This window comes from Mauremys mutica, chromosome 11 (genome assembly GCF_020497125.1).
Source record: "Mauremys mutica isolate MM-2020 ecotype Southern chromosome 11, ASM2049712v1, whole genome shotgun sequence".
Lineage (NCBI taxonomy): Eukaryota > Metazoa > Chordata > Testudines > Geoemydidae > Mauremys > Mauremys mutica.
This window is the reverse complement of record NC_059082.1, coordinates 26,524,480-26,542,310: the sequence shown is the minus strand read 5'-3', so window position 1 is coordinate 26,542,310 and position 17,831 is coordinate 26,524,480. Positions and strand designations below refer to the sequence as shown.

Genomic DNA, 17,831 nt, shown 5'->3' with positions numbered 1-17,831 from the left:
TTTTCTTTCAGACTAAATCCTTTTAATGCTGCCCTTTCTGAAGTCCACCTCCCAAAACAAACAAGTCCACTCCAGTGGCTGGATGCTGATTGGGGAAGATCATTCTGTCTGGTAAGATTTCAGTTCCAATAGGTTATTATAAACAATGAGAAAATGATGATAAAAAATGGTGACATATATCCCAACAGTTTCTTAGCATGTAACTTCGTTTTGAAATTCTGGATTACACTGTTCAACTAGCAGGTAAAAGAGCAATCTTTGCAGATTTTATTGTGTGCTTATATAATGCTGTCTTGAGATCAGACAACACTCTGTCTGAATGTGAATTGCTAGAATATCATGTAAAAATATATAAAATGCCAAGTGTCCATAAAATGGATGAGACAGTATAGAGGAGAAGAGGTTGGAACAATTGGAAAGATCCAGAATTACATAAACGAAGGTCAGAAACAAGAATGAAAGACCAGGACTAATTACATTGTGGGCCTGGTTGGAAGGAGACAATCTGGAGCAAGTTCTGGAGAAAACAGCCAAATAGATCTACCTGTTTTCTGTTGCCCTGTGCAAACAGCCTGTAAAATAAATAATTAAACTTGCTCACTAATGAATGTCTATTTCCTTTACCACTTATCTCTACTTTTTCAAAAGGTAGAGATAAGTGGTACCTTTTCAGCACCCAACTGCTCCTATTGAGAGCAAAGGGGAGTTGCTGTGTACTAAGCGTTTTGAAAATCTGCCCACTTGTGAATATTTTATTTTAGCACTGTTCTTGGATGTGTGGACAAATGGAAACACTCCACATGAGTGCTTCATTGTCTCTGCATTCTCCACATGGCACATCATTAAAATGAGCGTTCTCCATCAGTTCACACGGGGGCATTCTCACTAGGTTAATGAATTTACATTTTACGTTGGTTCTCATCAAGGTCCCAGTTCAGCAAAGCACTTAGACAGATTAAGTCCATCCCAAGTCAGCAAAGCACTAAAGCTTATGCTTAGCTTTAGGCACATGCTCAAGTCCCACATTAAACCACTAGGGAAGATTGTAAATGTCACAAAAGGCAGTTAGGCACCCAGCTCTCACCGCAAGTCAGTTTGTGCCTTTGAAAATCTCCTTTAAGCACATTCCAAAATGTAAGCACACACTTAAGTGCTTTGCTGACTAGGGATCCACAGCTGAACTGGGGCCTGGGGCCCTAGAATGGGTGGTTATCAACAGCCTGAACACTTCCATTTCCATGTCCATCTGTATCTAGAGGCTAAGGCTCATTGGATAGTAGCATGTGCCTCAGGAGCCAGACTGCAGTCTGACTCACTCCTTGTTAGGGTGTGAGTGGGATTATTTTGAGCAATGTTAATTACGCTGGTGATTCACGTTCATGTGCATATTCGTTTTCTACCTATCCATATGTATGGGATTCTAATTTTTCTTGCTCCTCATGAACGATCGCTTTCTTATCTTTACTTAAAAGTGATTCCAAGTTAGCCAGTGCTAATCACCTCTCTTCAATCACTGTTGTAATGTTATTGGGAGCCACCAGATGGCTGCATTGCAGATGGTCTTGCTAACTCTGTTTATCTGAATGTATATACATTCGTTCTTGGAGAAGTGCGTATTGTGAGAGTGAAGCAAATTCTTCACACAAGCTAAGCAGAGCAGCAGTAAAAGCCTATTTTGCCTTAGGCCAACTCTAAACTACAAAAGGTTTGTTGGTATAGCTATCAGGCAAACCCTCCTAGTATAGATGCAGTTTATACCAGCAAAAAAAGTTCTTTTTCCAGCATAGCTTATACAGGTTCCCCAAGTGAAATCACATTTATGCTGGTATAACTGCATCCACACTAGGGCTTTTGCTATTTTAGAAGTGGTGTTGCCAAAAAAAATCACACCCTGACATTACTATACCCGTAAAAAGCCTTTGGCCTGGCCTGTCTGTCCTGACTGCATCATCTACCCAGGTGTGGCTGTTGCTTATAGGTTATATGCTCACTCACAAACAAACAAAGCATTATGTAGTGCCAAAGCATTACAGTTGTCAGGATATTTTATAGATAGGGTTGTTGTATTAGAAAGCAGTAGTATAGGCTATGGCATTGTATCTTGTGAAGCAGACAGACAAATTCCATGGTTCAGTCTGCTTTATGCTATGCTAGGAGTGGAACACTTCTGTAATGTATATTCTCTCTTGTGCTTTAAGGATGATATACTTAATGATTAGACACTCACAACAAAACCCAAAACAAAATGCATTTTTAATTGTTTTCAAATCTGACTAGTTTTCTTGTCTTTAGCTACAGCCTGGCTCGTTCAGGCTCAGACACCTGAACTGAAGCAGCTCGAGACTTAGACCACAAGACTGGTGTAATGGAATAGTTGATGGGCCCAGAGCTGGTAGAGGATGAGTAAAGCATTGTGCTCTGCAGATACCTCATTCTTCAGACTTGGTAGAGGGAATATCTGAGAAATTGTGCCAGGCAAGTCCTAGTGAATGACACCGCTTAGAAGTGTAACAAAAAGTTCCCAGTATTGCTATGGTACCTGTGTACCTTTCTACAGGTACAGTTTGCACTCAGATTTTGTGCTCAGTCAGTTGGTATCCCTCACGTGAATGGCTGGGCACAAGTTTTGCAGGCTCAAAAAAGAGACCACCTTCTTGAAAATGTGACCCAGTGTGTGTGTGTGAGAGAGAGACAACTGGGGTGTGGAAGATGAGGGGAGGCAGGGAGTGCCAAATTCTGTCTTTTCTAAATATGTAGTGATGCCCTGGGCCAAGTTTTCAGCTCTAGCCCCTCTGTTTTTGTGCTTGCAGCTAACTGCACCCACAGAAGCAGGCACAGAAACTAAAATTTGCACATGTAGCTAAGGCACTCAATGCCTTGCCCAGTGCATATGTGTAATGCTTGCCCATGCGCAGTGAACGAGTACTGTCTGTGATGGGCACAGTCAATTATATGCATACCAGGAGCTAAGCTTGCAAGTACTGCAAATACTGCCTCATAATATAATTACATACGCAGCAATTTAATATCTTGGTAATCTCCACTAGTCTGAGCTGAAACTGGGCTGGATCATCACATTGTAACTCAATATTTGAAGTTTCTAGGCCAAGTTCAGCTACACCCATGCAATCTCCCTGTTTAAAACAATTGAAATCAGTGGGGGTTGCCTGAGTGTAATTGAAGGCAAATACCTTTATCTTATCTTGTGCTGCCAAGTTCTCATCTCCTCAGCAGTTGTCTGCAGCCTCTGCTGCTTAAATTTGCCCCTGTAGCTTCAGGGCTGACTCTTTTTGTCCCAAAACAAATAAGATTACTGTTGTCACAACATGTAGTTTGGCTGGGTGTGGGATGGGTGTCTGCACATTCTCTGCTAGAAGAGCTTGCTTTTCAGACATGGAAGCTTTTCCTTTGACTTGGGTAATATGACAAACATCAGGGGAAGGAGAACAACTGGGCTCCTTTGAGCATAATATTCTTGTTGCTCCCTGGCACCTTGTAGAACTTTCCCAGACATTGGGGAGACTGAGAGCATACTGACTCCATCTGTGTGATAGTCAGGATTTCTGTGTGATAGTCAGGATTTCTGCAAAGATGTATCTAATAATAGCATTTTTGGTATGAAAAAGGGTTTTCCGAAAGGTCTAAGTCCAGAACTATAGGGAATATATTTTCTATAGAGGCTACAGTGTCTGAGTCCTTTTAAAGTACCATTCTTATATATACTCTATAAGTTTTGCATCTCTTTACTCAGCAGAGTTGCTTCTTGTGTATTCAGAGCCATATCTACTTCCTGTAGTGCCAAAACTAAGTTTATTGCTTTATACCGCTGTTAGCTGCAAAGAGCCAACACAGTTTAGACAATGAGCTGCATTCTTTTGCATCTTGCGCATCATCATCAGAACTGTGCACTAAGCTCCAGTCAGTTACACTTGTGCAAGCCTACAATGGAGTGGCACAGGTGTCGCTGAGGGCAGAATATGATCTCCAGAATCTTTACAACTGCTGATATTGTACAAAAAGGAAAGAACTCAGCACAAACTCAGGCTGATCCAGAGGTGGCAGTTACAAAACCCATCTTTTAACTTGTCCATGGAGCACTCTTAATCTGTAAGCCATTGAAAAATAATAGCATCTGTTTTAGTCACTTTTCAGAGGACAGCCACACTTTGACATGCACGTTTGCTTGCTCCAAGGATCACTCTAATGCAGTAGAACTTTCAGTGCAGATTTTTCTGCCCCTTTCCGACACCAGATGCACCTTCCTACCTTTCTCTGCAACCCCCTGGTAGGCATTTTCTGTTGGTAGGCAACATGCCTTCTCCCTCTTTCTTAGGCAAGGTGGACCTCTTTAATATTTGTCTGGATTATTTTACAGCTGCATCCGGTTCTTTGAGGCTGAGATGCCCCAGAATGCAATGCAGTACAATAGGCTAAAAATCCTATTATCCCATGAGAGAGAGTCCTTACTGTATCCTAGCTTCATCCATTCTGAGTCTGTGGAAGCAGAAAGATTGTCATGGGAACCTGTTGGGAGTTTGGAGGACCATCTCTAAGGGAAAGCTGTCTGACATGACATCCTTAAGGCAATAACCATATTTCCCCCTGGCTGTTTGGGATTTTGCAGGATATAGGATTCCAGAAATTCCATCAGATGGGCAGCTGAAATGGCTGCAAACTGCCCTCTGCTGGGTTGTGGTGGGGAACATGTCTAACCAGTTGTAAGGGACAACAGTATAGGCGGTCAAAGCTGAGGTTTGCCCACCAGGGATTGGAGTTGCCTGGCAGGAGTTGAAGCAATTGCAAGGCCAGGTCCCAAAAACAAGAGTCAGGGTCAGAGTCAAGCTATGGTCAGAGACTGGAGATCAGAGATAGTACCAGGTTAGAATTGAGAGGCAGAAATCAGGGTTGAAGTCAGGCTGGAGTCAGAGACGAAGATCAGGAGATGAGGCGAAGTCTGGTGTTCCAGCAGGCCAAAATCTGTGTGGCTGCCCCAACAACTTCCTGGGGCTAAGTAGGAATACTTGGCCAATCAGAGGGCCACAAGGTACAGTCATTCTGGGTTTCTTGGGCAGTGCTTTTTGCGGCACCTACTCTGCACAGTGCTCCCTAGCTGTGCCTCCACATGGCGTCCCAGTGCCACTGTGGGAATATCAGCTGCCCTGGGCTCTGCAGACCTGTGTTCTAGTCCCTGGGTCCTAACACCAGCGCAGCCCATAAAGTGGTGTCACTGACCTGGGAGCGGGTATAGCTAGGTTCTCAGGTGATGTGCTAATTTGTGGGTGCCTTTGACAGTCTCTGCCAGCTGGGTTCTGGTGGAGTGCTCTGTGGAAACTGAGGGTATGTCTAGGCTAGAAATGCAACTTCAGTAGCACTATAGTGTAGGCACTTACTACAGTGATGGAAGGGGTTTTTCTGTCACTGAGTTAAATTCACCTCTCCAAGAGGCAGTAGCAGGTTGATGGAAGAATTCTTCCACTCACCTAGCCATGTCTATACTGGGACTTAGGTCAGCCAAACTATGTCTCTCAGGAGAGTGAATTTTTCATACCCCTGAGCAACTTAGCTAGGTCCACCTAACTTTCCAGTGTTGAGCAGCCCTGAAGCTGTCCCTGACCTGTGGACGCCTCAAGGAAGAGGGGCAGTGAGAACACCAACAGCCCTTCCCACGGGTTAATTCTGCTACCCTCTTCCATGGGGCATAATAGGCCTTGCTAGTGCTGCAGGGTGTGATCTGCACCTTCTTGTCTCAAGGGTGGAATCTATTCCAAAGCTTCATTTTCTAAAATGAATGCAGACAAAGGAACAGTGGACATTTCCGATCTGCTCAAACATTTGACGCATGGAAATCTAGTCAATTAAAGAAAACTCAAAGGAACATAGCTGTAATGCAATTCAAACAACTAATTTTTTTTTAAACCCTAACACTTCCCTGTCCCTCCCACACACCCCTAAAAAATACCCCAAACAGGTTTTTTTAATTCTGAAATGGGAGGAGAGTCAGAAACTCCACTAGGGTCTTTTGTATTGCTGTCAAGCATGCATGAAAGTTGCTTTGCTCAGCTACTGCGGTGACAGACAGCAGTATAATCGAAAGAAAGAAAGAACTTACAGGTTCTACCTCTGCCTGTTTGTAAAACCACAAAAATTGGCAGGGGGACAATCACATTTTCCTATTTGAAAAAAAGATTATTTTTCCCTGTTGCTATATGAAGGATCTTCACAAGGAAGGGAAACTGGCTAAATACCTGATTCTACGGGGGAAACAGTGATATTGATCATACGCAAATTGCTGTCAAATACACAAAGTAAAACTGAAAATGTAAAGAATATTTTTCTGTGATCTTCTTCAGTTACGGGAATCTTAGGTGGTGGTGTTAATAATACTAGCTAAGCTGTTTTCAGACAGAGAGACAATTATCAGGTCGATGGTATCCCCTTGAAAGTTTTTTCCTTTGTCTGTTTTATAGTGCTCTTTCATTTACAATCCATTTACTTGCAAAATCAGCTTTGCTTAAATCGTTATTTCCCATTTGATTTCCTGATTAGCTCTTTTTATAATAAACTGTAAGATCTTTGGGAGTAGGGACCATCTTTTTGCTGTGTGTTTGTACAGCACGTAGCACGATGGAGCCTAGTCCTTAACTGGAGCTCCTCAGCACTATCGCAATTCAAACCATAACAACAATAGAGGCATGTTTTAAAACAGCTAGTATGTAGGGTCAGAGCTCTGGAAGAATTCAGGGCACAGGATTTTTATGAAACTTTTTTATCCTTTCTGGAAAGTCTTCAGCAAAAAGGACTCCTCATCTCCATCTTTTCCAATGTCTCCAGTGTGTTGGCTGATATCATTTCTAATTTTCATGGTGCAATAAAAACATAGTCTACTAGTAAAAAAAAAAAAATCATGTAACTACTTTAAAACCACATGGCTCTTTATGATTACTTATATATTTAGTTTTGTCCTGCTATTGCAATTTAATCAAACTTGGAGCAATAAGAGTGCCATATCCATTCTTTTGGAGATCTCCTGGGACACAATCAATAGCCTTTCAGGCTCAAATGGATTTCCCTTCATTTGTTTTCACTATCCAATAAAATAAGGTTTGGAATTAAAGCTGATCATTTAGGTAATTAAATAGTATGGACATAAACCCTAAAATGATTATCATTTTGAAAATGTTTCTTTTTAATGGCAAAAAACATTACTACTAGGAGACAGTGATATACTGTAAATTTCATAGACTCTGGCAGAAATGAGTACATTTAAGCTTTAAAACACATGAAGATCTGGTTCAAATTGCTCTTTGTAAAATAAAACATATATATGAGAAATATTGAGCTATAGACCCTACTTCATTTTTTAAAGTAGTGTTTTAAATGTTTGATTATTGTTCTTGCATGTACTATAGAGGAGGAATAAACTGTTAAATTGCCCGGGGAAACTGGAAAGGTCTGTACTCTCTCATATTTTACTAATTTAATATTGCCCTCTTCAGCCCTGGATACTGAAATGCTTTTCTGTCCTAAACTAGGCAAGACAACCAGTTTGAACCAATTTCTTCAGTGAAAATTATTTTCAGGTTCTCCCTGGGTTTTAGAAATCCAGGAGAGGGTCGGAAAGGAAAACACTCTGAAGGAGTTCAGGTTGTAGACCCTACCTTGCAGGAGTGGAGGGTGTCTGCTTCAAACGGGGGTTGGGATGCAGAGAAAAGAGAAGGAGGGAAGAATTACTTTTTAGCTTCTTGAGAAGAACTAGAATATATTAATTTGGTGTTTCCTTGCAAGTCTCATAATTTATTCTTGTACTGAGTGGTGTCTGTCTCTTTTCCTTCCTGCACTGACTTACAAACGTAAAAGCTTAAAAAAAGTAAAAGCATGTTTAACCACAGCAAAGCTGACTGGGAAGTCGTATCACCCAGGCAGTAGTGTCTGCAGGTGTTGTGCCTGCATAGGACAGAAGCTGGCCTGATGGCTCCTGGGAGAGTGGTACCTGAAAAGTCCAGTATGTACTTCCTCCAGGTGCTGGCAAATGAATGGGAATGCAGGACCTTGGTCATGCTCCCACATGTACAGTCACACCCCATGCTGGGTGTACAATGCCGTTGGTCAATGGCCCTCAGCTGGTTAAACTTTGTTTTCATTCAAAAATAGGATAAAATTTGTAAGTTTAATTTTTTTGAAATGTTAATAGAACAGTGTGACATGCTAGGTGAGTTAATCTCTTATAGGACCAACTTTTGTTGGTGGAAGGGACAAGCTCTTCCTTAGGTCTGAAGAAGGTAACCAGAGTGCCTAAACTAACCAGAAGGTGGAATAGATTGTTAAGTATAAGGGGTTCACACCTTCTGTAGAAGACCACAGTGGGCAATTACGGGCAGCAGGCGATAGGGTATGTTACAAATTGTTGTAATGAGCCAAGATAAGTGCACTTGTTAAATCTATGGTTTTTAGCATCCAGCAGAGTTATGAATTTAAGTTCCCTGGCTCTTCTTTTGAGGGTGTTGTGCAGTCACAGTTTCAGGACAACTGCACCTATTTTCTCCCTCTGTCGTCCACCCCGGGGCACCCATTTAATTGTTTCCAGCTCCTTGCTGTCACTTCTTCTGGGTGGAGATTTGTGCCTCACTCCCTTCTGAGTGGGGTTTTTAAGGCAGTTCCCTGATTTACAGTGTGATACCCCCAACAAGTCAATCTGCTTAAACAGGCCAGTGGCTGTGCTTTGCTTTCTCTCCAAAGGCTATGATGACCAGTGTATTGCCCGCAGGTGTAAGTTACCACACTGCTTCTTCTAAGCAAGCACATTTTTCTTCAGGTAAAAGCATTAGAGAGAGAACATATCAAAGCAATAGACGTTCCTACATGCATGCTAAAAGGCTTACTAGAGGTCATTGCCTTCTCCAACCAAGGGGTCTGGTAGGTTTTAGTCCTTCACAACCAACAACTGGGTTTTCCCCATGGTTACATCTTAGATCCAGAACCAGAACAAAAACTAGGCAGATCAGCCTATTTCTTTATAGTGCTCAGGCCTTTGAGCTTGGCCTGCTGTAACAGGGAATCAGCAGACAATGATTCTCTCCTGGAGCTGGGGAAATTGCATTAACCTTTCCCTAGGGACTCCCCAGAAAATCCACTTATTGTTCCAGAAGTCCACACTTGTCTGGCATATTTTCAATATAGTCTTTTTAGAACTGCCAGGTCTGGTATCTGCCACTCGTCCCTAGAGAGGTTCCATACGACCCCAGCCCACAATAATACATAAATTAAACATAATAAGGTTTTTCAAGAATATTGCAGGAAATTGCCATATCAGTCATAAACCATTTTAGGGATGGCTTAGAAATTAACTTTGCCATTATACAAGAGAATGAACTAGAAGTCTCACAATAATTTCTTCTAACCTAAACGATTCTATGATTTTAACAATCAGAGCGTACTGAAGGCAAAAGAGTGTAAATTCTCTGTATAGTGAAAAGTTAATTTCTTGTCTCTCATTATATGTTCCAGGTTCTTGTAACAGTTTGGAAATTTTATTAGTTTAACTTCATTTTATTTATTTTTATTTTCTTACTTAATGGTCCAAATTTCCAAAAGAGCAGCGTCCAAATTTGCGCCTGCAAAATTTGCACCCACATTTTGCACCTACGGTTGAATTGTGGATGTAGTTTTGATTATTCTGCAATCAGGCTGGGAGAGGCTAAAGTACTCAGCAACGTGCATGCAGTTCAGTGCCAGTTTTGCTGGCAAAAGTTATATCCGCACAAAGGACTCCGGGCCTCTGTCCTTTGAAAATGTATCCCAGTTTACTTATTGGTACCTCTGTGTTAATCAACAGAAGCCAATGAGATGGGGCTGCTGGTATTTCAAAGATGAACTGAATTCTCTTTTAAAACCTTTGCACAGTACAGAATGTTTGCAGCACCTGAAATTAAAATGTCATGAACTGGAAAGCCTGACTACCACAATTTTGCACTTTGGGTAACAGGAAACACAAAGGATTTCCTGTCACTTTTTAAAAAATTATTTGCTGTGAAAAACATTTTAGGTTTGAAAAACATTAGCTCGCCTTACTTCCAGTTCTTCCACTCCACTGCTAACCATTCAGCTCACTTTGAAAGAAAAACTACAGTGAGATATGAACTGCTGTTTGGAGCAAAAACCTAATTTTGATAAAAGTACAATTATGGCCAGAAAAGTGACTATGCAAAAATATCCCCCTCACTCAACACAATCTGGTGCCTGTGTGTTGGGCTGACTGTCCTCTTTAGTGACAAAAGTAAGCAATGTTTTTATTACATTTGACTTCTGTTTGCAAGCAGGTTCAATACATTTGAGAGAGAGAGGGATTATTATTTGGCTTGCAGGTCATCAGTAGAATTGCCAACAAAATTCTAGATTCAGAATCTATGTTACTGGTCAGTTTGCAGGAGCCAGAAAACTTTCTGACCCCAGGTTGAATTTGTGGCATTGGCAGATAGGAAAAAAAACTCAGACATTTTTACTTGTAAAACGCTTTGGAAGTTCAGGACCAAACTGTGTCAAGTTCAAATCATGAGTGATGATTATTGTGTTATTTGTACTACAGTATTGCCAGAGGCCCTGCTACATAGAACTCTGTGACATTGTAGAGCCACTTTTCAGAGTATTACCATACCCCAGCCCAACAATGCATAGAACGTTGTTATAAAGGGTGTTGCCATAGTAAATGATGTATCAAAATTTAAATTATAAATGCATTTTAATCTTTCATTTATAACCGCTTTTTTCTCACTCATGACTAACTTCAAATCCTACTGCTTCCTACTTCAAATCCCTTCTAACTAACCATTCACGTGATGCCTTCTGGAAATTGTCAATTGATAGCTGGTAGCTAGGTGGCTATTAGAGGCCACTGATATCAGGGGCGGCTCTAGCCATTTTGCCGCCCCAAGCATGGCGGCACGCCACGGGGGGCGCTCTGCCGGTCGCCGGTCCCGCGGCTCCGGTGGACCTCCCGCAGGCGTGCCTGTGGATGCTCCACCGAAGCCGCGGGACCAGCGGACCCTCTGCAGGCACGTCTGCGGGAGGTCCACCAGAGCTGCCTGCCTCCCTCCCGGCGACCGGCAGAGTGCTCCCCACAGCATGCCGCCCCAAGCATGCACTTGGCGTGCTGGGGCCTGGAGCCGCCCCTGACTGATATCTATTTAATTTATATCTTATAATACACAAAAATGACTGAATCCTCTCATTCTATAAATAGATATTCTAACCTCTCTTCAAACTTTGGATTTTTGATCATGACAAAACTTAAATCATCTTTGTTTTTAAAAATATAAAATTTGTAAGTCCTTATTCCATAATGTAGGCTAAACACATCTTTCATTTAATAAACAGAAGTAAATAATCAAGATTTAAACTGGCTATTATCCAATCAACACCACTTTATAAGGGCTTCAAATATGGCTTTGCTACTGTGGATCTGCAATACAGTACCATTCTTAATGTGCACTGGAGTTCGTGTGGAGTATGGAAGAAGAAAAATATGAAGTCAGCTAAATTGTAATGGATTTATTGACTTGACTGTGACTTGACCAGCAGTCAGTGATTGATTTGTAGCTTTTTCAGGCAGGAATAAAGCCAGATGTGGTATTTTGGTGCAAACCCAAAAAGGAGTTTATTTACAATAGGAACCAGAAAAAAAAAAGTGGTGAGTACAATAATGAAGTGCTTGCAGTTTGAAAACAAGACAAAAGATATTGATGACCACAAGATAAATAGGCATTCAGTCATTAGTCAAACAACCGCTGCTACCTTCCCTCAGCCTGTGGCAGCATCTTCAACACAGCTGGTGTATCGGATCTCCACAGACCGCAGTCTTTATGCACACAACAAACACCCATCCGTTTCAATGGGAGTTACAAAGGAGGCCTTGCAACTTCAACCACAAACTAAAGCTGTGCAGAAGGACAGCAGCCATCCTAAGTCTTCAGCTCTTCCCCCTTCAAGGTCAAGTTTACGGGTTTACCTGCACTGCATTTGGGGTGTGTGATTGCAGCATTTTGCAACATACATACCCAAGCTAACTTTAATCTAGCTAGTGCGGGTACCAACAGTACTGAAGCCACAGTAGCATGGACTTCAGCACAGACTAGTTGCTTGAATAATTACCTAAGGTTCTGGACAGGCTTGAATGGCCTGTGTTGAAGTCTGTCCAGCTGCAGCTTCACTGGTCAGGTACCCACACTAGCTAGGTTAAAGCTAGCTTGGGTATGTATGTTGCAATGACACACCCCAGTTACAGTGTAGATGTACCATGAAACATATACAACATCATCTCCAACTATAACACACAGTGAAATGTTCTCCATAATCAGTAGGAGGCCACAGGCAAACAACACACAATTTATTTGTAGAGGGAGCCTGCACAACTGCCACCCACTTGCCCTGATATTGCAAGTGGAAGCTTGTGCTCTACTTTAGCAAGTTAACAGGCCCTGCCCCTACCTGCCTGTTGGACTCTGGAGTTATTTGCTCCATAGCCAGTTTTCTGGGAAATTGCTTTCAACAAGAACATTCTCTCGAGAGTGAAAATGGAGCAGAAAATACACTAAGTTCATGGAACAAGCGAGGGAAGTAACTCTTTTGGAGCATTTCACTGCTCCAGTTCAGTTGAGCTAGACTGGTGTGAACTGGAGTAAGTCTGACTTTACACTGGAGCAGCATATCACCACCACCTTGATTCCTGTGTAGCTGCATTGGTGTAAGCTACCCTGATGCAAGACACCTTTTCACAGACATGGCTTTAGAAAAGGGTAAGAAAACAGCAGGGAAAAAAATATATGTAGAAAGAAGGTTTAAACCAGAGAGAGGCAGACTAGCCCTACGTAGACCCCTAATGAGAGATCAGCTGGAAATCATGTAACCCACCGCCCTGCTCTATTGCTTCTCCGCTCTGTTGTGCCACTGTTCCTGTGCCGTCTCTCCCACTAGCCCCATGGAACTCTGGGAGGAAATGTGCCACAGGCCCCACAGCGCGAGGGCTGCAGGCAGCTGCAGGAGCCCTGTCAACGTGGCTCCAGTGGAGTCTCACTGCCAGGAAACAGAGGGGTGGCCGTGTTAGTCTGGTTCTGTAGAAGCAGCAAAGAATCCTGTGGCACCTTAACTTGTCTGTTAGTCTATAAGGTGCCACAGGATTCTTTGCTGCTTTCACTGCCAGGAAGCTGTCTGTGTGTGGGAGGTTGGTGTGGGGCAGGGGTTGGGTGCATGCATGTGTGTGGGAGACCCAGATGCAACACGGAAACCTATGGAAGGCCCCTGGGATTTGGGGGCAGAACCCACAGCCTGTTTTGGAGGGGTGCAAACCCCACCATAATGAGAACGGGGCCAAATGTCAGCCAGAACTGGAACGATCTGGTCCATACTGTAGTTTCCATATCCTGGGTGTGCAAAAATCACATGACACTGCACCTGCTGTGAAGAAAACAGGTGTCTCTATTTTTATATATGTGCTGCAAACGCTGCAGACATACCATAACTGGGTGGGTTAAAGATAGACTTTTATCTTTAAAAATGTATTTAAACTACACAATGAGACTTTAGATGTTTTGTGTAATGCCACCAACACAAGTGTAAAAACAGGGAAATGAACAGTTCAGATATCAGCAAACCATTTGCCAGCAGAAATCTTTGGCATAATGCACGCTCCTCGTAGCACACATTTGCCTGTGCTGCTAATATAGAAACTGCACTAGTCCAAGTTTGTTTCTTAGAAATTACACATGAGGCCTGACATTCCTGCCTTGATTAAGTGTAACGTTTTCACTGCCTGTGTATGGTCGAACCACTCTAATCCTGGTCCTAGAGCATAACTAGAGCAGCTATTCTGTGTGCTGGGGAACACTTTGGAAACTGGTGGTGAAAGCAGAGGGGTCTAAAACTGGAGTAGGCTACACAGCAGCATCTATGACCCATTTTATATAGGGGGCCATGGCCGTTGACCTATATGCCATCAAATCCAGCTATGCCAGTGGCTTCCTATGGATTTGTGGTGTGCCGTGAATCCCTCTGAAGCCAGGCTCTGGCAAAGGGTGTGTGAGTAGCTAGCTCTGTGTGGCATCCTCAAGGCCTGTCCTCAATGGATCCACATCAGTTCTACTGTAGGCGGAACCCTCCGCGACCCTGGTGGAAGGGCAGGTTTTGCCCCATAGCCAATTGCTACTTTACCAATATCCTGAAACAAATCCTATAAGGCTTTCACACTTAATTTTTCAGAGTTTGAAAATAATATTCCAGGTTTGAGTGAACTTTTCAAACATGGTAATGTAAGAACGCAGTGTGTGTGTGTGTGTGCGTGTGTGTTGGCAGTGGGAGGGGGGCTACATCTTCTTAGGGTCAGTGGGGTTGGACTCCTGAGGTTAGTAATAACACACGCAGTCTTCCATTTCTAGGAGAAATAAATGACTGGCCAAATTATTATCTTTTTAATTTTTATTATTCCATTGAACCCAAATTTGGTAATTGCAATTATTTTTAGAAAATTTGAAAAGTCATTGCAATATGTGGCCTATGGGAAATCAATAGCCGGTATTAGCCCATTTCTAGGTGGATATAGTAGCCACGTCCTACAAGCAAACCTCACAACTGGCATTAGTTGTGCCTCCAGAGAGGCTCTGGATTGAATAGACCAGCTGAACTGTCTGACTCTCACTCTAGAATAGGATTAAGGCATGTCAGTGGGACAGTGTGGGGAAGCTCTTACTTCTGCAGTCCACCTTGATGCTGGTCTGCTCTTCGTGGATTTCTGTCTCCAGAGTTGTCAATCATGCCCCTTTCACCAGCTCAAAATTAAATTGGTTTTAATATTTTTTTTTAAAAGAAGTGAATCATGAGGTGAGAGATGCTATTGGCAGTGGGATCCCATTAAATCGTGAGGCAAGTAACTGCAGAAAAGGGAGCACCTCGTTACAATAACCCTGTACTGTAGTTTACTTCAGAAAATCCTGTGCAGTCAAAACATCAGCCTAGTTTCTTAGCAGCTTGCTGATTGCTCAATTATTCAATTGTCTATTTGTAGGTCTTTTCAGCATTATTCAAGGCTAAAACAACTTTAAACTAAAAAAAGGGAAAGTAGGTTGTGAAATTTAGTCATGTTGCCAACCCCAGGATTATGTAGTTTGGTTTCCCTGTTATACTATAATACAGACTGTACGGTTGCATTTCCTTCCACTCTTGCATGGCAGAACATTAAATAATAGCATCTGCACTATAATATATTTTCTTCACTTACATTTTGATTAATGGGCGGGGGGAGGATCATGTGTTTAAGACATAGGACTGGATGTCAAGTGATCTGGGTTATATTCACAGCTCTGCCACAGACTTCCTGGGTGCCTCATATAACCTCTGTAATCACACTTCCTAATATGTAAAATATTTTCCTTCCTTACGGGGTTATTGTGAAACTTAATTGATTCTTGTTGGTAAAATGCTTTGAGATTCTTGCATCTGAGTACCTTGCTATAACACTGTATAGATATTTTAGAAAATTGCAAAGTAGGATTGTTACTGTCATGCCTGTGCTAAGAGTTGGTTGAAGTATGATAAAGAATGTCATTTTCAACACTTACATAACTATCGGGAGTCTTCTAGAAGATGGCATACTTTAAATCTAATTGACATGATTACAGACAAAAAAAATACACCTTTCCATGCTAGTATTATGCCTGTATTTAGTTTGGGGTCTTGGTAGGTTTTTTTGTTTGTTTGTTTTCTGATGCAGTTTCACCTTGATAAAATACTTAGCAAAACCACAAGACAGTTGAATTCCATCTACAAGGAAGGATGGGGGATTAGCACTAGTATTCTAATCCCAGATAATCCTCTTTGGTAAATCGGTGACCTGCTCTGTGCCTCCGTTTCCCCATCTATAAAAAAGAATAATACCAAACTCACTAAGGATTAGTCAGTGTTTGGAAAGCACAATATAATCATTATTTTATGGCTATTAGAATATTACTAACATGTCAGTGTGTCTTTGTAAATCAAATCTACATTGTGTGTCTAATATCTAATATGCAAAGATCCCAGGAAACTTTTTGAACAAGAACTAAAGAGGAAAACATTTTGCTGTTGTGAATAAATAATGGAGGGGTCTAATATTTACCTGAAATGGAAAATAGTTGCAGGTTACAGCAAATGTAACAGTGTAAAAGCCACAAACAAAATGTGATAAGCTTTCAAATCCCTGAGGATTCAGCAGTGCAACAGCTATTACATTCACTAGGAATCACAGGATTAAATCTGTGTAACACAGTGAAAAGATACCTAGTCTGAGATCTGTTATCCCCTATATGCGCAATATGGTTCATTAGTCAATGCAAATAGAACTTGTGCATGAGAACTGAGAAATTCCTGATTTAAAAAAAAAAATAGAAAAGCAGGATTATTAAAGTGTATTGTTCACATCTGCACATTTTTCAGAAGTTGGTAAGTCATTAAAAACCTAGTCAGCTATCAAATGAAACTTAAGAGACAATTGTAAAGTATATTCAACAAATATTCTAGTGTCTATATTTGAGTCATGCATATTTATTTCAAGTGACTGAAGTAATAACAAACTTACCATTAATAGAAGCAATTCATTTACTGCTGTGCACTATTTGTCAGTCAGTGACCCAATCTACTTGTAGAGACAAGGAAAAGCAACACATGTCCCCTTACAAATACTGTCCATCATTCAATTAGTGGGAAGGAAGGAAAGTAGCTGAAACTTACTATCATGACAAATGTTCCCAGGAATTCTGACAGGGCTTCTTTTATAAAGCTGTTCTTCAAGGCAAATTTCTCCTTGAATGTTCTTTTGCTTTGCCCGTTCATTTTTTTGGTTCCTCTTGTTGCTCTGTAATGCCAGTTATGCTCCAACACGGACCCCTCAAATTTGCTTTGTAATCATCCCTGCTTCAGCTGAACTTTGACACTTTTACTTATACATTGAAATATGAGATTTTGACATCTGTGCAGCCAGTGAAATCATCTGACTGTGCAGGCATTGACTGGATCCCCTCAGCGTGACCTGATGATTCGTCATAAGTTTTCCATCCTGTGCGATATCTGAGTTTGCTGGCTTCTATTTATATTAGCAGAACTAGATAATACTGGAAACCTCACAATCAGAAGCTGATGAACTTTTTTTCTTCTAATTCCACACAGGATGGATTAATCATTGTCTTTCCCCCAAGGTTACCTTTTACCAAGGTAAACTTTTGTGTGTTTAAATCCCCAAAAGATGAGAAGGAGAGAGAGTATAAAAACTGCCAAATATGGAAGCAAGCCCTTGGTTTTGCTCCCGGATGGGATTAAAGTTACACAGTTGTTGGCCATTTGAAACCTTTCTGCAAAGGAGGCTGTGCCAGTGAGTGAGTGCTTGCCAAAGAAATGTGCTCTAGCCTTTGTTTTGTTTTTTTTTAAAAAGGCACATTCTGTACAGTTCAGAGCGATTTCAGTGCCTATTGAAGAATGCTGCTTTAGACGTGCTGTGATTTTGTACATCCACGGACTGAATAGTAATACACTTCTTGGGCTAAATACCTTAACTCTCTAGTGATGAGAGAGCCCTGTTAATGAGAGAGCAATGAGGCAGAATAATGTAAATGCCTCTAATGAAATCTGCTTCCGTCCAGTGGCTTTCTACAGTGTGATATAGTCTGGTGAGGCACTGAAAAAGAGTGTATGCCTCTAAAATGTTTAGCTTAATTGTAGTCCCTATGTTGAAGTAAAACTGATTAGGGTCTTGATCCTGCAAGGTATTCAGGATCTTATTTCTCACTGATTTGAAAGAGAGGTGAAGGTTCTGAGCA

General features: G+C 41.6%; 2 protein-coding genes across 2 annotated transcripts in view; one reads left to right on the top strand and one right to left on the bottom strand.

The window, feature by feature from the left end:
- The window catches only part of AQP9 (aquaporin 9), a 38,154-nt gene extending 21,041 nt beyond the window's left edge, over positions 1–17,113 (bottom strand). The window contains exon 1 of the mRNA XM_044979127.1: positions 16,750–17,113. Coding sequence (XP_044835062.1) covers positions 16,750–16,851 — 102 coding nt within the window. The 5' untranslated portion in view covers positions 16,852–17,113. The remainder of the gene's footprint in view (positions 1–16,749) is intronic.
- Positions 81–17,831, top strand: part of ALDH1A2 (aldehyde dehydrogenase 1 family member A2) — a 113,438-nt gene continuing 95,687 nt past the window's right edge. The window contains exon 1 of the mRNA XM_044979126.1: positions 81–111. The gene's annotated coding sequence lies outside the window, so the exon portion shown is untranslated. The remainder of the gene's footprint in view (positions 112–17,831) is intronic.